Source organism: Nyctibius grandis, chromosome 26, assembly GCF_013368605.1.
Source record: "Nyctibius grandis isolate bNycGra1 chromosome 26, bNycGra1.pri, whole genome shotgun sequence".
Classification (NCBI taxonomy): Eukaryota; Metazoa; Chordata; class Aves; order Nyctibiiformes; family Nyctibiidae; genus Nyctibius; species Nyctibius grandis.
Window position 1 is genome coordinate 1526402 of NC_090683.1, and position 20057 is coordinate 1546458.

A 20057-nucleotide genomic window follows, 5' to 3' on the forward strand; every position below is an offset into this window, starting at 1 on the left:
CTTGTGGTGCTGCTGCCCTCCCAGGGCCTTCCACAGCCCAGACTCCTCAGCTGGCATCAGCAGTGGCCATGCGCCCCTTCTGCAGCAAGTGCACCGAGGTCAAGAGAGAATGTCTGAGCAGAGGCTCAGCAAAGCCGAGCCTGATGGCCAGGGACTCTGGCGGAGTCATGGATGCCTTCCTCACCTGCAAGTGACAGTGCCCCAAGGGCACTTTGGCTGCATCCAAGGAGTTACAGTCAATGGCTCAATGTCTAAGTGGAAACCAGTGACGAGTAGTGTCCTTTGGGGGTCTGTACTGGAACCAATCCTACTTCATGTTTTCATCATGACATAGACAGTGGGATTGAGTGCAACCAGAGCAAGTTTGTGGATAACACCAAGCTGAGGGGTGCAACTGATATGCTTCTGGGAAGGGATGCTGTCTAGAAGGATCTTCACAGCTTGAGGAATGGTCTCCTGTAAATCGTCAACAAGGCCAAGTGCAAGTCCCTGCACGTGGGTTGGGGCAATCCTCAATATCAGTACAGACTCGCGGATGAATGGTTGAGTGCAGCCCTGCAGAGAAGGACTTGGAGATACCTAAGGTTGAAAAGTTAGACATGAGCCAGCAATGTGCTCTTGCAGCCCAGAAAGCCAAGTGTACCCTGGGCTACATCGAAAGAAGCGTGGCCAGCAGGTCGAGGGCGGTGATTCTCCACTTCTAGTCTATTCTTGTTAGACCCCACCTGGAGTACTGCATGCAGTCTGGGTCCCCAGTACAAAAAAGAGATGGACCTGTTCGAGCAGCTCCAGAGAAGGGCTCCAAGAATGATGAGAGGGCTGCAACAGCTCTCCTGTGAAGAAAGGCTGAAGGAGTTGGGTGTTTCAGTCTGGAGAAAGCTCTGGGGAAAACTTGTTGCAGCCTTTCAATATATAAAGGGGGCTTATAATGAAGTCAGAGAGGGACATTATCAAGGCCTGCAGTGACAGGACAAGGAGCAACACTTTAAACTGAAATAGGGCAGGTGTAGGTTGGACATAAGAATTTATTGCGATGAGGGTGCTGAGATACCTGAAAAGGTTGCCCAGAGGACGATGGGATGCCCCATCATTACCAGTGTTCAAGGTCAGGTTTCACGGAATTGTGCGTAGTGCGATGTAGTGACAGCTATGCCTGCCCATGGCAGGGGGGGTGGACTAGATGATCTTTAAAGGTCTCTTCCAATCCAAATCATTCTATGATTCTATACAATGGTTCTACAGTAAGGCAGCCCACTGCACTTTGTTCTTCTCTTTGAGAATGCTGTGGTTAGGATGGGAGGTGCTGGCATCTCCTGGGAAGCTAGTGCCTGTGTCTTGTCAATACCACATTCCCTCCTGACTACATTCCCTCCTGACTACTTGCATCCCAGTGTTGAGCTTACCAAGGAAAAAGAAAAGTTGTGCACAACAAAGTGGGTGGTAGTCACTGAACTATGTTGGGTAATTCTATCCAGACGCAAAGAGGCAGACAAATTTAGAAGCTAGAGGATCATACGACTAAGCATACTAGATGCAAGCCTGTGTTGACTATCACTGCAAAACCACCCCCAACAAGCCCCTCCCAAAAGCCCCCCCTGAGCAACATCTGTCTCCCTGGGCATCTCGGGAGAGCATCTGCAGGGAAAAGGATGACACAGAAGCGCAGGCTGGAATGCAGCAGAACTTTAATGAGTCAAAAGATGGAAACGAGGTCGTTCTGAGTGCAGGGAGCACCAGGGGAAGACATGGCTGTAGCAGAGATGCCACCAGCTGTCCATCTGCCTGCCCCACAGAGGGAGCAGGGCCAGCAGGTCTTCTCTAGGCTGGCTTTGTGGGGCTCACAGCCCAGGGGAGCACAAGACAACAAGGAGATGGGAGGGAAAGGAGACAATGGAAGAGGGGAGAGGTGGACATGGGTTGTGCTTTCTGAGAGCCCAGGCTGACCCCGACCTTTGCAAGGGGCGCTGGGGTTGCTCAGCGCCTCTGAAAGCAACAAGCCCATGCTCCATCCCCAGTCCGGTACCATCCTGTGAGTCCGTGGGGGCCTTCCCAGGGCCATCGGCATCACCTTTAGCAGGGGAAGCACCTCCTGCCACAGTAGCCGCTGCCGAAGCCCCCGAGGCCGAAGCCCCCGAGGCCGAAGCCCCCGGAGTTGATGGGCACTCCCTCAGAGCTGAGGATGCTGCCAACAGCAGCGGAGGTGGAGGATCCCACGGCGGTGTTCTGTGGGAAGGAGCTGAGGATGGGTCCGGGCAGGGTCACCACCACAGGGGAGGGCTCAATGACAACGTGGGAGTCCTGGCACTGCCTGACACAGGGCTCATTGCAGCTGTTGGCCAGCGGGGTCGGGCCGCAGGGCTGGCATGGCAGGCAAGGCTGGCACCGGTTGTAGCAGGACATGTCTTGGGGCTGGACGTGCACCTGGGAGAAAGGACAAGGGGAAGCAGAGCAAGAGGGATGGGTGAGGAGCAGCCTGGCACCCCAACACGAGGGAGAAAAGCCACGAGCTGTAGCCGAGAGCTGGAGGCTATGTAAGAATGTCCACGGGCATCTCCTTCCCGTCAACCCAAAAGAGCCCTGCCAAGAGCGACCAAGTCCAGGGAGATCCCTTCCTAGCCCATAGCTCAGGAGACACCTAACCAAGCCCCAACTTCCACCCCTGCCTCACCTTCTATGCCCTACCTTCTCCCATGAAATGCAGCCCCATGACCCAGCACAGGACAAAAAGGCAGTTTTGCACTGGGAAATCCTGCAGGAGGGTAAGTCGAAAGAAGAAAAGCAGGAAGAGGAGAAAGGGCTTCAGGCTCACCTTCTTCCCAAGGAGATGGAGGCGAGAGGAGTGGATGAGAGAGTGAGGACAAGGGCCCGCTTTTATACTGCTCCCACACCGCCTCAGGCACACAGTCACTGCACGCGGGCAGTAATTTTCCAGCAGACTCACCTCCACAGCAAAATATCCTACCTAATGGCACAGCCTGTGTTTTGTTTTCTATCACTACTGCCATTACATTTCCTCATTCTTGACATGCCCATTAGGTATGGAGGCTCCTTTCAAGTACCTGGATGACAGGCCCAAGGATTTCCCAGAAAGTATCATGGCAGTACAGGCAGAAGCTGTACCCCCAAGTGCAGGAGGCATCTGTGTAGACAACGGACAATGAACTGAGGAAATCTGGTGAGGTTGCTTTCAACCCCCATGACAAGAAGGTGCCCATATTCTCCTGCCAATGCAGTCCACCCTGGCTACCCAAAGGCTCCTGTGCCTGACGATGTGATGCATCCTTCTCCCCCAGTACTTTACCAGTTTTTTTGGCAAAGTCTCCCCCTCTCGTGGCAGTCTCTGTGGGTCTCTGATCACTGCCTTCAGCAGGCATGAAGAAGGAAAACATTACCCTTCTAAACAGCATGATTACTCAACAAGCCTGGTGGAGACTGGGCCCTCCTCACTACATGAGGGGATGTGTTGGGGCTTAGGACACTGTCTCGTTCCTCCCACTCTCTTCACACCACCACGCACTTTGGCTGCAAGCTTTGGACCTGACCAGCAGGAGACACTTTTCCAAAACACGCTGACCGTCCTGCAACCTCCCATCTGTGGGAGTGCCAGCTAGAAGGTCATGCTGAGCACAATGGCCGTTGCAGCTGCCTGCAGCTGTGAACTCGGGTACAGGCCAGTGCTTGGACCAGTTCTCCTGGGCTGTGGATGGAGCTGCCCTGGCCGCAGGCAAATTCAGCCCTGCATGGGACATGGGCCTGAAGACAGCACACACTCCTGGCTTGGCCTCACGCCAAAACACTGACACACGCACAATCCCAAATTAGAGTGTGACTCACCATGGGTAGGGAGAGTCTACCCCAAAAAGCTTGCCTACTAAAGACATTCCCTTGCCCTCCTGGGACGCGTCCCAGCTGCCTCCATGTCTGCAGGGCAGGGAAGTGCATCTCTCCTTGACGTCTTTGAGAGATGTTTTTGTACCCACGACCTTCTGAGCACGTCCCCTCCCTGAGCATTCTCAGGCACGTGGCACTGCAGGGTCCTGACAGCGCTCCGTTCACTGTAGATTTGGGTGAGTTTCCTTGCCTCCCCAGTGGTGCTGGGTTGTGCTCCAGGCTGAGTCGTCCTTTGGGGCATGGGAAAGGAGACATTCCGAAGCACTAATGCCAGGAGAAGATGTACCACATGGGACCCAGGGATGCATCCCAATCAGTGGGGGGATGTTTTCTGAAATCCTTTCTATCCCTCCATGGGACATTCAGGAGAGCTCCCCACTGCAGCCCGGTCTCTTTGGCCAGGAAAATGAGGCCTGTGCATCTGTTCCCTTCCACCGTCCAAGTCTCTCCACAAGGCTCACCCCCTCTCACCACAGAGGAGGTCTGAGGGCTCTGAGATCGTAGCACGGTTCATTCCCCAGGCCGTACTGTTGCAAGATGTTCTTCCTTTCCAGATGCAGGACTTGCCATTTGTCCTTCTTAGTGCCACGAGGCTCCTGTGGCCCAGTCCTCCAGCCAGTCTGGGTCTCCCTTTACAGCAGCACTCCCCTGGAGAGCATCAGCTGGCTTCTACGGGTCAACTTTACTCAGGCAGTCCTTGATTTGATGTCCACCCACTGCACGGAAGGCTGCTCCTCCTTCCTTCATCTCTTTCAGAGGGCACAGCAGCCTGGGAGACCTTGTCGGTGAAGACGGAGAGAGAGAAGGTGTTGACTTCCCACAGCATGCTCTCTGCCCACTCTTCAGGGATCACCTTCCTCGACCTCATAGCAAACCCCTTCCTAATGCAGCCCAGCATGCTGTCAAATGCCATTTCTACCACAGCACAAGGCTGCCTCATGGTGTCCATCAGGACTCACGTCCTCTGCTGCAAAGCTCTTTGACAGCCCATCAGTCTCAGCCTGCAGTGGCGCAGAAGGTTTTTCCTCCCCCACGGCAGGACTTTGCATGAAGGGGTTACATGCTCTTGGCCCCACTCTGGACCCCCATGGTGCACCAGGAGTGACTGGCTGCCAGCTGGACTTCGTGCCACTCATCATAAGCCTTGGAGATAAGAAGCCATGACAGATTTCAGTCCCCTGAACTGCCCTCTTCCCTAGCCCATATTTCGTCAGTTGGTCTGTCAGGATTGTTACAGGAGACAGCACCAAAAGCCTTGGTTAGATGAGATTAAAAACTTTTGCTGAACGTCCCTTACACACCAGAACCAGACAAGTCATCAAAGAAGGCCATGACGTTGGTCAGGCCTGCTTTCCCCTCCTTAAATCCATGCTGTCCACTCACAATCACCTTCTTGTACTTTCTTCTTGGGAAAGGCCTTACAGGTTGATTTGTTCCATCACGTTTGCAGGGATCGAGGCGAGGCCGACCGGCCTGTTGTTCCCTGTCTCCTCCTTCGTGGCCTTCCTGAAGACAAGAGGCCCATTGTCTTTCTTCTAGTCCTCAGACAGACTCCCTGATGCTGTGTCTTTCAAAGGGAGTTGAGAGCAGTCTTGTACTGACACCAATCATCTCCCTTGGGTGCATGGCCTCAGGTTGCATGCACTCATGTCCGCCCAACCTGTTAAAATGTCCCCATACCTGATCCTCCTCTAGTGCACATAAGTCTTTCCTGCTCCAGACTTTCTGAGGAATGTCAAGAGCCCGAATTCTTGACAGCAAATCCTGCAGTAAAGACCAAGGCCAAGAACCCTTGGAGTACCTCCACCTTTCCTGTAACCCTTGTCCCCAGTGAAGCTGACTCATTCAGCCTTTGCCCAAGCCTCCCTTTTGATGCTGACCTACCTGGAACAAGACCTTGTTGTTGCCCTCCACATCATTTGCCTGCTTCAATTCCAGGTGGGCTTTGGCTTTCCTAAACTCAGCCGTGCATCCTCAGACAGCCTGGCAAATGTTCTCCCCAGAGCAAAGGCCATCAAGCTGAAACCTCTTCCTGCAAAGGGAATTGCAAACAATTGCACTTCACTGTCCCAAGCCAACATCCCCTGCCTGTCACGGGACCCCTCCAACACTTGGGGGCACAGCTTTGGCCTGCACAGACACGATCTTACCCGGGATATCCTTGGGCATCTCATCCTCGCACATGAAAGGAGCCTGCATGGCAGACCAGGCATGTCAGAAATGAGGAAAATAAATGGCAGTGTTGACAGAAACCAAAACATAACATGTGCCATTAGGTAGGATATTTTGCTGTGGAGGTGAGTCTGCTGGAAAATTACTGCCCGCGTGCAGTGACTGTGTGCCTGGGGCGGTGCAGGAGCAGTATAAAAGCGGCCCTTCTCCTCACTCTCTCATCCATTCCTCTCGCCTCCATCTCCTTGGGAACAAGGTGAGTCTGAAGCCCTGTCTCCTCTTCCTTCTCATCATCCTTTGCCTCGTCCTGCTCCAGGGTTTCTCAGCACAAAACTGCCTTTTTCTCCTACACGGGGTCATAGGGCTGCTTGTCATGTGAGAAGGAAGGGGGCAGAAGACAAGGGAGGGAGAAAAGTTGGGCCTCGGTTAGGTGTCTCTTAGGCTATGGGCTAGGAAAGGTTCTCCTTGGGCTTGGTTGTGCTTCCAAGGCACTTTTGGGCTGAGGGGAAGGAGAAGGCCGTGGGCCTCCCTACAAGACCTCCAACTCTCTTCCCAGCCCATGGCTTTCTCCCTCGTGTTGGGGTGACAGGCTGCTCCTCACCCTCATGCTCTAATTCCCTTGCCCTCTCTCCCAGGTGCACGTCCAGCCCCAAGACATGTCCTGCTACAACCAGTGCCTGCCATGCCAGCCCTGCGGCCCGACCCCGCTGGCCAACAGCTGCAATGAGCCCTGTGTCAGGCAGTGCCAGGATTCCCACGTCTACATCCAGCCCTCCCCTGTGGTGGTGACCCTGCCCGGACCCATCCTCAGCTCCTTCCCACAGAACACCGCCGTGGGATCCTCCACCTCCGCTGCTGTTGGCAGCATCCTCAGCTCTGAGGGAGTGCCCATCAACTCCGGGGGCTTCGGCCTCGGGGGCCTTGGCCTCGGGGGCTTCGGCAGTGGCTACTGTGGCAGGAGGTGCTTCCCCTGCTAAAGGTGATGCCGATGGCCCTGGGGAAGGTCCCCATGCACCCAGAGGATGGTACCAGACTGGGGATGGAGCATGGGCTTGTTGCTTTCAGAGGCGCTGAGCAACGCCAGCACCCCTTGCAAAAGGAAGGGGTCAGCCTGGGCTCTCAGAAAGCACGGCCCATGCCTCCATTTCCCTCTTCCACTCTCTCCTTTCCCTCCCATCTCCTTCTTCTCTTGTGCTCTCCTGGACTGTGAGCCACACAAAGCCAGCCTAGAGAAGACCTGCTGGCCCTGCTTTCCTCTGTGGGGCAGGCAGAGGGACACCTGGTGGCATCTCTCTCACCACTGTGTGACGAAGGCTCTCGTCTGCCCCTGGTGCTCCCTGCACTCAGAGCTACCTCGTTTCCATCTTTTGCCTTATTAAAGTTCTGCTGCATCCAAGACCAAGCCTCTGTGTTGTCCTTTCCCCTGCAGATGCTCTACCAAGATGCCCATGGAGACACATGTTGATCAGGACTTGGTAGAGGGGTTGTTGGGCGTGGTTGTGCAGTGACTGTTAACACAGGCTTGCTTTGAGCAGGCTTAGTCATACTTAGGGTGGCCCTCTGCTTTCTAAACTTCCCTGCCTAGCTGGGGCTTGGTGGAATTATCTGACACACTTCAATGACCATAGCGACTCCAGAGATGATTTTAGTTCTCCCACCAAAGCATTCTCTACTCCATGCTCAGTGAGCCCCACGCCCTCAGCCTCTCTTCCCCAGCCAAGTGCTACAGCCCTCTCACCATCCTGGACACCATCTGCTGAACTTGCTCCACTTGGTCAAGACCTTTCTTGAATTTGTGCTTTCTTGCACTAGAGTAGTGTTCTAGATGCCATCAGACGAGTGCAGAGCAGAGTGGGATCGTCACTCCCATCGATCTCCTGGCTGCACTCCTGCTCATATAGTCCAGGATGTTGATGACAGTCCTTGGCATCCGGGAACAGTGCTGAGAGTCACACCTCCTTTGATGGTGTTACCACAAAAGCATCTTTTCCTGGCCCTGCTTTTGGGCTGCTGCTCCTCAGGGGCTGAAACATGTGTGGAGAGACAGGGCTGGTTGCTACCAAGCCAGCTGCTGATCAGGGCTCTGGGTCAACCTGTATCATCATGCCCAGCGGTGTCATGTGCTGCAGTTCAGCAGCTCCCCTTCCTTGGCTGCAAGCTTCTCTGCAGCCTTTGGTGCTGGTCACTGCACTGCTTTGGAGAGCTGCTGCACAGCCCTTTGAAACACTCAGCCTGCACCCGCTGCCTCTTTTCCTGCCCTGAGTCTCTCCCTGCCTCCCTCTCTCCAGAAACATTCCCAGGAAAGCCTGGGCACAGACAGGGAAGGAGCAAGATGAGGAGAACATATACTGCCTGTGTGCCTGTGTAGTGTCTTGATCCTGACAGCACTAAGCACACACCAGCCGTTTTCTCCATCTGCTGTCCCAGTGTGATGAGGGGAGATTTGGAACAGCAAGAGAGCAAAATACCCTTGGGTGAAGATCAGGACAGTCGAAGAGGGGAAGGGACAAAGAGAAAAAAACAAATGCTGCAAAGGCAATCACCCACCACCTCACACCAGCAGAATGATGCGCAGCCATTCTCCAACCAACGGCTACTTTGGAAAGACTGCCCACAGTTTTGTTGCTGAGCATGATGTTCTACGGCATGGAGTAGCCCTTTGGTCAATTCCAGTCAGCCATCGTGGCTGCACGCCTTCCAGCGGCTTGCCCACCTCTAGCCTCCACTGCAAGGGGTGCAGAATGAGAGAGAGAGATGGCCTTAATGGTGTGCAAGCACTGTGCAGCAATAGCTGAAATTTTGGTGTGTTCTGTGCACTGCTTTAGCCACACATTTGAAGCACATCACCATATGGGCTGCTATGAAGAAAATTACCTCCATCCCAGCCAACGCCAGTAAAGGCTGGTTCTCCCATTCCTTCTCCTGTTGTCCTCTGTGGCCATTTCCTTCTCAAGCCTCCTCCCCCAGCACAATGGCAGCCAGGGCAAGATGAATTGCCGGTGCTCCTCTCCTCCCTCTACCTTTCCCCTCTTGCCCACTTCCCAGGAGCTTGTGGTGCTGCTGCCCTCCCAGGGCCTTCCACAGCCCAGGCTCCTCAGCTGGCATCAGCAGTGGCCATGCGCCCCTTCTGCAGCAAGTGCACCGAGGTCAAGAGAGAATGTCTGAGCAGAGGCTCAGCAAAGCCGAGCCTGATGGCCAGGGACTCTGGCAGAGTCATGGATGCCTTCCTCACCTGCAAGTGACAGTGCCCCAAGGGCACTTTGGCTGCATCCAAGGAGTTACAGTCAATGGCTCAATGTCTAAGTGGAAACCAGTGACGAGTAGTGTCCTTTGGGGGTCTGTACTGGAACCAATCCTACTTCATGTTTTCATCATGACATAGACAGTGGGATTGAGTGCAACCAGAGCAAGTTTGTGGATAACACCAAGCTGAGGGGTGCAACTGATATGCTTCTGGGAAGGGATGCTGTCTAGAAGGATCTTCACAGCTTGAGGAATGGTCTCCTGTAAAACGTCAACAAGGCCAAGTGCAAGTCCCTGCACGTGGGTTGGGGCAATCCTCAATATCAGTACAGACTCGCGGATGAATGGTTGAGTGCAGCCCTGCAGAGAAAGACTTGGAGATACCTAAGGTTGAAAAGTTAGACATGAGCCAGCAATGTGCGCTTGCAGCCCAGAAAGCCAAGTGTACCCTGGGCTACATCGAAAGAAGCGTGGCCAGCACGTCGAGGGCGGTGATTCTCCACTTCTAGTCTACTCTTGTTAGACCCCACCTGGAGTACTGCATGCAGTCTGGGTCCCCAGTACAAAAAAGAGATGGACCTGTTCGAGCAGCTCCAGAGAAGGGCTCCAAGAATGATGAGAGGGCTGCAACAGCTCTCCTGTGAAGAAAGGCTGAAGGAGTTGGGTGTTTCAGTCTGGAGAAAGCTCTGGGGAAAACTTGTTGCAGCCTTTCAATATATAAAGGGGGCTTATAATGAAGTCAGAGAGGGACATTATCAAGGCCTGCAGTGACAGGACAAGGAGCAACACTTTAAACTGAAATAGGGCAGGTGTAGGTTGGACATAAGAATTTATTGCGATGAGGGTGCTGAGATACCTGAAAAGGTTGCCCAGAGGACGATGGGATGCCCCATCATTACCAGTGTTCAAGGTCAGGTTTCACGGAATTGTGCATAGTGCGATGTAGTGACAGCTATGCCTGCCCATGGCAGGGGGGGTGGACTAGATGATCTTTAAAGGTCTCTTCCAATCCAAATCATTCTATGATTCTATACAATGGTTCTACAGTAAGGCAGCCCACTGCACTTTGTTCTTCTCTTTGAGAATGCTGTGGTTAGGATGGGAGATGCTGGCATCTCCTGGGAAGCTAGTGCCTGTGTCTTGTCAATACCACATTCCTTCCTGACTACTTGCATCCCAGTGTTGAGCTTACCAAGGAAAAAGAAAAGTTGTGCACAACAAAGTGGGTGGTAGTCACTGAACTATGTTGGGTAGTTCTATCCAGACGCAAAGAGGCAGACAAATTTAGAAGCTAGAGGATCATACGACTAAGCATACTAGATGCAAGCCTGTGTTGACTATCACTGCAAAACCACCCCCAACAAGCCCCTCCCAAAAGCCCCCCCTGAGCAACATCTGTCTCCCTGGGCATCTCGGGAGAGCATCTGCAGGGAAAAGGATGACACAGAAGCGCAGGCTGGAATGCAGCAGAACTTTAATGAGTCAAAAGATGGAAACGAGGTCGTTCTGAGTGCAGGGAGCACCAGGGGAAGACATGGCTGTAGCAGAGATGCCACCAGCTGTCCATCTGCCTGCCCCACAGAGGGAGCAGGGCCAGCAGGTCTTCCCTAGGCTGGCTTTGTGGGGCTCACAGCCCAGGGGAGCACAAGACAACAAGGAAATGGGAGGGAAAGGAGACAATGGAAGAGGGGAGAGGTGGACACGGGTTGTGCTTTCTGAGAGCCCAGGCTGACCCCGACCTTTGCAAGGGGCGCTGGGGTTGCTCAGCGCCTCTGAAAGCAACAAGCCCATGCTCCATCCCCAGTCCGGTACAATCCTGTGAGTCCGTGGGGGCCTTCCCAGGGCCTTCAGCATCACCTTTAGCAGGGGAAGCACCTCCTGCCACAGTAGCCACTGCCGAAGCCCCCGAGGCCGAAGCCCCCGAGGCCGAAGCCCCCAGAGTTGATGGGCACTCCCTCAGAGCTGAGGATGCTGCCAACAGCAGCAGAGGTGGAGGATCCCACGGCGGTGTTCTGTGGGAAGGAGCTGAGGATGGGTCCGGGCAGGGTCACCACCACAGGGGAGGGCTCAATGACAACGTGGGAGTCCTGGCACTGCCTGACACAGGGCTCATTGCAGCTGTTGGCCAGCGGGGTCGGGCCGCAGGGCTGGCATGGCAGGCAAGGCTGGCACCGGTTGTAGCAGGACATGTCTTGGGGCTGGACGTGCACCTGGGAGAAAGGACAAGGGGAAGCAGAGCAAGAGGGATGGGTGAGGAGCAGCCTGGCACCCCAACACGAGGGAGAAAAGCCACGAGCTGTAGCCGAGAGCTGGAGGCTATGTAAGAATGTCCACGGGCATCTCCTTCCCGTCAACCCAAAAGAGCCCTGCCAAGAGCTACCAAGTTTTGCGCTGGGAAATCCTGCAGGAGGATAAGGCGAAAGAAGAAAAGCAGGAAGAGGAGAAAGGGCTTCAGGCTCACCTTCTTCCCAAGGAGATGGAGGCGAGAGGAGTGGATGAGAGAGTGAGGAGAAGGGCCCGCTTTTATACTGCTCCCGCACCGCCTCAGGCACACAGTCACTGCACGCGGGCAGTAATTTTCCAGCAGACTCACCTCCACAGCAAAATATCCTACCTAATGGCACAGCCTGTGTTTTGTTTTCTATCACTACTGCCATTACATTTCCTCATTCTTGACATGCCCATTAGGTATGGAGGCTCCTTTCAAGTACCTGGATGACAGGCCCAAGGATTTCCCAGAAAGTATCATGGCAGTACAGGCAGAAGCTGTACCCCAAGTGCAGGAGGCATCTGTGTAGACAACGGACAATGAACTGAGGAAATCTGGTGAGGTTGCTTTCAACCCCCATGACAAGAAGGTGCCCATATTCTCCTGCCAATGCAGTCCACCCTGGCTACCCAAAGGCTCCTGTGCCTGACGATGTGATGCATCCTTCTCCCCCAGTACTTTACCAGTTTTTTGGCAAAGTCTTCCCCTCTCGTGGCAGTCTCTGTGGGTCTCTGATCACTGCCTTCAGCAGGCATGAAGAAGGAAAACATTACCCTTCTAAACAGCATGATTACTCAACAAGCCTGGTGGAGACTGGGCCCTCCTCACTACATGAGGGGATGTGTTGGGGCTTAGGACACTGTCTCGTTCCTCCCACTCTCTTCACACCACCACGCACTTTGGCTGCACGCTTTGGACCCTGACCAGCAGGAGACACTTTTCCAAAATACGCTGACTGTCCTGCAACCCCCCATCTGTGGGAGTGCCAGCAAGAAGGTCATGCTGAGCACAATGGCCGTTGCAGCTGCCTGCAGCTGTGAACTCGGGTACAGGCCAGTGCTTGGACCAGTTCTCCTGGGCTGTGGATGGAGCTGCCCTGGCCGCAGGCAAATTCAGCCCTGCATGGGACATGGGCCTGAAGACAGCACACACTCCTGGCTTGGCCTCACGCCAAAACACTGACACACGCACAATCCCAAATTAGAGTGTGACTCACCATGGGTAGGGAGAGTCTACCCCACAAAGCTTGCCTACTAAAGACATTCCCTTGCCCTCCTGGGACGCGTCCCAGCTGCCTCCATGTCTGCAGGGCAGGGAAGTGCATCTCTCCTTGACGTCTTTGAGAGATGTTTTTGTACCCACGACCTTCTGAGCACGTCCCCTCCCTGAGCATTCTCAGGCACGTGGCACTGCAGGGTCCTGACAGCGCTCCGTTCACTGTAGATTGGGTGAGTTTCCTTGCCTCCCCAGTGGTGTTGGGTTGTGCTCCAGGCTGAGTCGTCCTTTGGGGCATGGGAAAGGAGACATTCCGAAGCACTAATGCCAGGAGAAGATGTACCACATGGGACCCAGGGATGCATCCCAATCAGTGGGGAGATGTTTTCTGAAATCCTTTCTATCCCTCCATGGGACATTCAGGAGAGCTCCCCACTGCAGCCCGGTCTCTTTGGCCAGGAAAATGAGGCCTGTGCATCTGTTCCCTTCCACCGTCCAAGTCTCTCCACAAGGCTCACCCCCTCTCACCACAGAGGAGGTCTGAGGGCTCTGAGATCGTAGCACAGTTCATTCCCCAGGCCGTACTGCTGCAAGATGTTCTTCCTTTCCAGATGCAGGACTTGCCATTTGTCCTTCTTAATGCCACGAGGCTCCTGTGGCCCAGTCCTCCAGCCAGTCTGGGTCTCCCTTTACAGCAGCACTCCCCTGGAGAGCATCAGCTGGCTTCTACGGGTCAACTTTACTCAGGCAGTCCTTGATTTGATGTCCACCCACTGCACGGAAGGCTCCTCCTCCTTCCTTCATCTCTTTCAGAGGGCACAGCAGCCTGGGAGACCTTGTCGGTGAAGACTGAGAGAGAGAAGGTGTTGACTTCCCACAGCATGCTCTCTGCCCACTCTTCAGGGATCACCTTCCTCGACCTCATAGCAAACCCCTTCCTAATGCAGCCCAGCATGCTGTCAAATGCCATTTCTACCACAGCACAAGGCTGCCTCATGGTGTCCATCAGGACTCACGTCCTCTGCTGCAAAGCTCTTTGACAGCCCATCAGTCTCAGCCTGCAGTGGCGCAGAAGGTTTTTCCTCCCCCACGGCAGGACTTTGCATGAAGGGGTTACATGCTCTTGCCCCACTCTGGACCCCCATGGTGCACCAGCCAGTCGGCTGCCAGCTGGACTTCGTGCCACACATCACAACCATTGGAGACAAGAATCCATGACAGATTTCAGTCCCCTGCACTGCCCTCTTCCCTAGCCCATATTTCGTCAGTTGGTCTGTCAGGATTGTTACAGGAGACAGCACCAAAAGCCTTGGTTAGATGAGATTAAAAACTTTTACTGAACGTCCCTTACACACCAGAACCAGACAAGTCACCAAAGAAGGCCGTGAGGTTGGTCAGGCCTGCTTTCCCCTCCTTAAATCATGCTGTCCACTCACAATCACCTTCTTTTCCTTTCGTCTTGGGAAAGGCCTTACAGATTGATTTGTTCCATCACGTTTGCAGGGATCGAGGCGAGGCCGACCGGCCTGTTGTTCCCTGTCTCCTCCTTCGTGGCCTTCCTGAAGACAAAAGGCCCATTGTCTTTCTTCCAGTCCTCAGACAGACTCCCTGATGCCGTGTCTTTCAAAGGGAGTTGAGAGCAGCCTTGTACTGACACCAATCATCTCCCTTGGGTGCGTGGCCTCAGGTTGCATGCACTCATGTCCGCCCAACCTGTTAAAATGTCCCCATACCTGATCCTCCTCTAGTGCACATAAGTCTTTCCTGCTCCAGACTTTCTGAGGAATGTCAAGAGCCCGAATTCTTGACAGCAAATCCTGCCAGTAAAGACCAAGGCCAAGAACCCTTGGAGTACCTCCACCTTTCCTGTAACCCTTGTCCCCAGTGAAGCTGACCCATTCAGCCTTTGCCCAAGCCTCCCTTTTGATGCTGACCTACCTGGAACAAGACCTTGTTGTTGCCCTCCACGTCATTTGCCTGCTTCAATTCCAGGTGGGCTTTGGCTTTCCTAAACCCAGCCGTGCATCCTCAGACAGCCTGGCAAATGTTCTCCCCAGAGCAAAGGCCATCAAGCTGAAACCTCTTCCTGCAAAGGGAATTGCAAACAATTGCACTTCACTGTCCCGAGCCAACATCCCCTGCCTGTCACGGGACCCCTCCAACACTTGGGGGCACAGCTTTGGCCTGCACAGACACGATCTTACCCGGGATATCCTTGGGCATCTCATCCTCGCACATGAAAGGAGCTTGCATGGCAGACCAGGCATGTCAGAAATGAGGAAAATAAATGGCAGTGTTGACAGAAACCAAAACATAACATGTGCCATTAGGTAGGATATTTTGCTGTGGAGGTGAGTCTGCTGGAAAATTACTGCCCGCGTGCAGTGACTGTGTGCCTGGGGCGGTGCAGGAGCAGTATAAAAGCAGCCCTTCTCCTCACTCTCTCATCCATTCCTCTCGCCTCCATCTCCTTGGGAACAAGGTGAGTCTGAAGCCCTGTCTCCTCTTCCTTCTCATCATCCTTTGCCTCGTCCTGCTCCAGGGTTTCTCAGCACAAAACTGCCTTTTTCTCCTACACGGGGTCATAGGGCTGCTTGTCATGTGAGAAGGAAGGGGGCAGAAGACAAGGGAGGGAGAAAAGTTGGGCCTCGGTTAGGTGTCTCCTAGGCTATGGGCTAGGAAAGGTTCTCCTTGGGCTTGGTTGTGCTTCCAAGGCACTTTTGGGCTGAGGGGAAGGAGAAGGCCGTGGACCTCCCTACAAGACCTCCAACTCTCTTCCCAGCCCATGGCTTTCTCCCTCGTGTTGGGGTGACAGGCTGCTCCTCACCCTCATGCACTAATTCCCTTGCCCTCTCTCCCAGGTGCACGTCCAGCCCCAAGACATGTCCTGCTACAACCAGTGCCTGCCATGCCAGCCCTGCGGCCCCACCCCGCTGGCCAACAGCTGCAATGAGCCCTGTGTCAGGCAGTGCCAGGATTCCCACGTCTACATCCAGCCCTCCCCTGTGGTGGTGACCCTGCCCGGACCCATCCTCAGCTCCTTCCCACAGAACACCGCCGTGGGATCCTCCACCTCCGCTGCTGTTGGCAGCATCCTCAGCTCTGAGGGAGTGCCCATCAACTCCGGGGGCTTCGGCCTCGGGGGCCTTGGCCTCGGGGGCTTCGGCAGTGGCTACTGTGGCAGGAGGTGCTTCCCCTGCTAAAGGTGATGCCGATGGCCCTGGGGAAGGTCCCCATGCACCCAGAGGATGGTACCAGACTGGGGAAGGAGCATGGGCTTGTTGCTTTCAGAGGTGCTGAGCAACCCCAGCACCCCTTGCAAAAGGAAGGGGTCAGCCTGGGCTCTCAGAAAGCACGGCCCATGCCTCCATTTCCCCTCTTCCACTCTCTCCTTTCCCTCCCATCTCCTTCTTCTCTTGTGCTCCTCTGGGCTGTGAGCCCCACAAAGCCAGCTTAGGGAAGACCTGCTGGCCCTGCTCCCTCTGTGGGGCAGGCAGAGGGACACCTGGTGGCATCTCTGTCACCACTGTGTGACGAAGGCTCTCGTCTGCCCCTGGTGCTCCCTGCACTCAGAGCTACCTCGTTTCCATCTTTTGCCTTATTAAAGTTCTGCTGCATCCAAGACCAAGCCTCTGTGTTGTCCTTTCCCCTGCAGATGCTCTACCAAGATGCCCACGGAGACACATGTTGATCAGGACTTGGTAGAGGGGTTGTTGGGCGTGGTTGTGCAGTGACTGTTAACACAGGCTTGCTTTGAGCAGGCTTAGTCATACTTAGGGTGGCCCTCTGCTTTCTAAACTTCCCTGCCTAGCTGGGGCTTGGTGGAATTATCTGACACACTTCAACGACCATAGCGACTCCAGAGATGATTTTAGTTCTCCCACCAAAGCATTCTCTACTCCATGCTCATTGAGCCCCACGCCCTCAGCCTCTCTTCCCCAGCCAAGTGCTACAGCCCTCTCACCATCCTGGACACCCTCTGCTGAACTTGCTCCACTTGGTCAAGACCTTTCTTGAATTTGTGCTTTCTTGCACTAGAGTAGTGTTCTAGATGCCATCAGACGAGTGCAGAGCAGAGTGGGATCGTCACTCCCATTGATCTCTTGGCCGCACTCCTGCTCATATAGTCCAGGATGTGGATGACAGTCCTTGGCATCCGGGAACAGTGCTGAGAGTCACACCTCCTTTGATGGTGTTATCACAAAAGCATCTTTTCCTGGCCCTGCTTTTGGGCTGCTGCTCCTCAGGGGCTGAAGCATGTGTGGAAAGACAGGGCTGGTTGCTACCAAGCCAGCTGCTGATCAGGGCTCTGGGTCAACCTGTATCATCATGCCCAGCTGTGTCATGTGCTGCAGTTCAGCAGCTCCCCTTCCTTGGCTGCAAGCTTCTCTGCAGCCTTTGATGCTGGTCACTGCACTGCTTTGGAGAGCTGCTGCACAGCCCTTTGAAACACTCAGCCTGCACCCGCTGCCTCTTTTCCTGCCCTGAGTCTCTCCCTGCCTCCCTCTCTCCAGAAACATTCCCAGGAAAGCCTGGGCACAGACAGGGAAGGAGCAAGATGAGGAGAACATATACTGCCTGTGTGCCTGAGTAGTGTCTTGATCCTGACAGCACTAAGCACACACCAACCGTTTTCTCCATCCGCTGTCCCAGTGTGATGAGGGGAGATTTGGAACAGCAAGAGAGCAAAATACCCTTGGGTGAAGATCAGGACAGTCGAAGAGGGGAAGGGACAAAAGAGAAAAAAAAAGTGCTGCAAAGGCAATCACCTACCACCTCACACCAGCAGAACGATGCGCAGCCGTTCTCCAACCAACGGCTACTGTGGAAAGACTGCCCACAGTTTTGTTGCTGAGCATGATGTTCTACGGCATGGAGTAGCCCTTTGGTCAATTCCAGTCAGCCATCGTGGCTGCACGCCTTCCAGCGGCTTGCCCACCTCTAGCCTCCACTGCAGGGGGTGCAGAATGAGAGAGAGAGATGGCCTTAATGGTGTGCAAGCACTGTGCAGCAATAGCTGAAATTTTGGTGTGTTCTGTGCCCTGCTTTAGCCACACATTTGAAGCACATCACCATATGGGCTGCTATGAAGAAAATTACCTCCATCCCAGCCAACGCCAGTAAAGGCTGGTTCTCCCATTCCTTCTCCTGTTGTCCTCTGTGGCCATTTCCTTCTCAAGCCTCCTCCCCCAGCACAATGGCAGCCAGGGCAAGATGAATTGCCGGTGCTCCTCTCCTCCCTCTACCTTTCCCCTCTTGCCCACTTCCCAGGAGCTTGTGGTGCTGCTGCCCTCCCAGGGCCTTCCACAGCCCAGGCTCCTCAGCTGGCATCAGCAGTGGCCATGCGCCCTTTCTGCAGCAAGTGCACCGAGGTCAAGAGAGAATGTCTGAGCAGAGGCTCAGCAAAGCCGAGCCTGATGGCCAGGGACTCTGGCAGAGTCATGGATGCCTTCCTCACCTGCAAGTGACAGTGCCCCAAGGGCACTTTGGCTGCATCCAAGGAGTTACAGTCAATGGCTCAATGTCTAAGTGGAAACCAGTGACGAGTAGTGTCCTTTGGGGGTCTGTACTGGAACCAATCCTACTTCATGTTTTCATCATGACATAGACAGTGGGATTGAGTGCAACCAGAGCAAGTTTGTGGATAACACCAAGCTGAGGGGCGCAACTGATATGCTTCTGGGAAGGGATGCTGTCTAGAAGGATCTTCACAGCTTGAGGAATGGTCTCCTGTAAAACGTCAACAAGGCCAAGTGCAAGTCCCTGCACGTGGGTTGGGGCAATCCTCAATATCAGTACAGACTCGCGGATGAATGGTTGAGTGCAGCCCTGCAGAGAAGGACTTGGAGATACTGAAGGTTGAAAAGTTAGACATGAGCCAGCAATGTGCGCTTGCAGCCCAGAAAGCCAAGTGTACCCTGGGCTACATCGAAAGAAGCGTGGCCAGCACGTCGAGGGCGGTGATTCTCCACTTCTAGTCTACTCTTGTTAGACCCCACCTGGAGTACTGCATGCAGTCTGGGTCCCCAGTACAAAAAAGAGATGGACCTGTTCGAGCAGCTCCAGAGAAGGGCTCCAAGAATGATGAGAGGGCTGCAACAGCTCTCCTGTGAAGAAAGGCTGAAGGAGTTGGGTGTTTCAGTCTGGAGAAAGCTCTGGGGAAAACTTGTTGCAGCCTTTCAATATATAAAGGGGGCTTATAATGAAGTCAGAGAGGGACATTATCAAGGCCTGCAGTGACAGGACAAGGAGCAACACTTTAAACTGAAATAGGGCAGGTGTAGGTTGGACATAAGAATTTATTGCGATGAGGGTGCTGAGATACCTGAAAAGGTTGCCCAGAGAACGATGGGATGCCCCATCATTACCAGTGTTCAAGGTCAGGTTTCACGGAATTGTGCGTAGTGCGATGTAGTGACAGCTATGCCTGCCCATGGCAGGGGGGGTGGACTAGATGATCTTTAAAGGTCTCTTCCAATCCAAATCATTCTATGATTCTATACAATGGTTCTACAGTAAGGCAGCCCACTGCACTTTGTTCTTCTCTTTGAGAATGCTGTGGTTAGGATGGGAGATGCTGGCATCTCCTGGGAAGCTAGTGCCTGTGTCTTGTCAATACCACATTCCCTCCTGACTACTTGCATCCCAGTGTTGAGCTTACCAAGGAAAAAGAAAAGTTGTGCACAACAAAGTGGGTGGTAGTCACTGAACTATGTTGGGTAATTCTATCCAGACGCAAAGAGGCAGACAAATTTAGAAGCTAGAGGATCATACGACTAAGCATACTAGATGCAAGCCTGTGTTGACTATCACTGCAAAACCACCCCCAACAAGCCCCTCCCAAAAGCCCCCCCTGAGCAACATCTGTCTCCCTGGGCATCTCGGGAGAGCATCTGCAGGGAAAAGGATGACACAGAAGCGCAGGCTGGAATGCAGCAGAACTTTAATGAGTCAAAAGATGGAAACGAGGTCGTTCTGAGTGCAGGGAGCACCAGGGGAAGACATGGCTGTAGCAGAGATGCCACCAGCTGTCCATCTGCCTGCCCCACAGAGGGAGCAGGGCCAGCAGGTCTTCCCTAGGCTGGCTTTGTGGGGCTCATAGCGCAGGGGAGCACAAGAGAACAAGGAGATGGGAGGGAAAGGAGACAATGGAAGAGGGGAGAGGTGGACATGGGATGTGCTTTCTGAGAGCCCAGGCTGACCCCGACCTTTGCAAGGGGCGCTGGGGTTGCTCAGCACCTCTGAAAGCAACAAGCCCATGCTCCAT

The 20057-nt window shown here is 54.1% G+C and overlaps 4 protein-coding genes across 4 annotated transcripts; 2 read left to right on the top strand and 2 right to left on the bottom strand.

The window, feature by feature from the left end:
* Positions 1 to 2070: 2070 nt before the first annotated feature.
* On the bottom strand, positions 2071 to 2882 carry LOC137673892 (feather beta keratin-like). The gene is made up of 2 exons (XM_068418950.1): positions 2810 to 2882; positions 2071 to 2402 (listed from the first exon to the last, which is right to left on the bottom strand). The coding sequence occupies exon 2, from the start codon at positions 2398 to 2400 to the stop codon at positions 2071 to 2073; it is 330 nt and encodes a 109-aa protein (XP_068275051.1). The 5' UTR covers positions 2401 to 2402; positions 2810 to 2882.
* A 3365-nt stretch (positions 2883 to 6247) lies between these two features.
* Positions 6248 to 7040, top strand: LOC137673893 (feather keratin 1-like). Its single transcript, XM_068418951.1, has 2 exons — positions 6248 to 6319; positions 6718 to 7040. The coding sequence occupies exon 2, from the start codon at positions 6720 to 6722 to the stop codon at positions 7038 to 7040; it is 321 nt and encodes a 106-aa protein (XP_068275052.1). The 5' UTR covers positions 6248 to 6319; positions 6718 to 6719.
* A 4125-nt stretch (positions 7041 to 11165) lies between these two features.
* Positions 11166 to 15043, bottom strand: LOC137673956 (uncharacterized). Its single transcript, XM_068419020.1, has 5 exons — positions 14995 to 15043; positions 14266 to 14410; positions 12018 to 12096; positions 11768 to 11920; positions 11166 to 11516 (listed from the first exon to the last, which is right to left on the bottom strand). Exons 1-5 carry the CDS (start codon positions 15041 to 15043, stop codon positions 11166 to 11168), a joined length of 777 nt encoding a protein of 258 aa, XP_068275121.1.
* Positions 15044 to 15672: 629 nt separating this feature from the next.
* LOC137673910 (feather keratin 1-like) lies at positions 15673 to 15993 on the top strand. Its single transcript, XM_068418983.1, has one exon. The coding sequence runs from the start codon at positions 15673 to 15675 to the stop codon at positions 15991 to 15993; it is 321 nt and encodes a 106-aa protein (XP_068275084.1).
* Positions 15994 to 20057: the final 4064 nt, after the last annotated feature.

Coding starts and splice junctions, on each gene's coding strand:
- LOC137673892 (XM_068418950.1), bottom strand. CDS start 2,400: ATGTCCTGCTACAACCGGTGCCAGCCTTGCCTGCCATGCCAGCCCTGC.
- LOC137673956 (XM_068419020.1), bottom strand. CDS start 15,043: ATGCAAGCTCCTTTCATGTGCGAGGATGAGATGCCCAAGGATATCCCG. Junction 11,921..12,017: donor TCCTTGGGCCTGTCATCCAG/GTACTTGAAAGG, acceptor CTGTGCCATTAG/GTAGGATATTTTGCTGTGGA. Junction 11,517..11,767: donor TCCATCTCCTTGGGAAGAAG/GTGAGCCTGAAG, acceptor CCTTTCTCCCAG/GTGCACGTCCAGCCCCAAGA.
- LOC137673910 (XM_068418983.1), top strand. CDS start 15,673: ATGTCCTGCTACAACCAGTGCCTGCCATGCCAGCCCTGCGGCCCCACC.
- LOC137673893 (XM_068418951.1), top strand. CDS start 6,720: ATGTCCTGCTACAACCAGTGCCTGCCATGCCAGCCCTGCGGCCCGACC.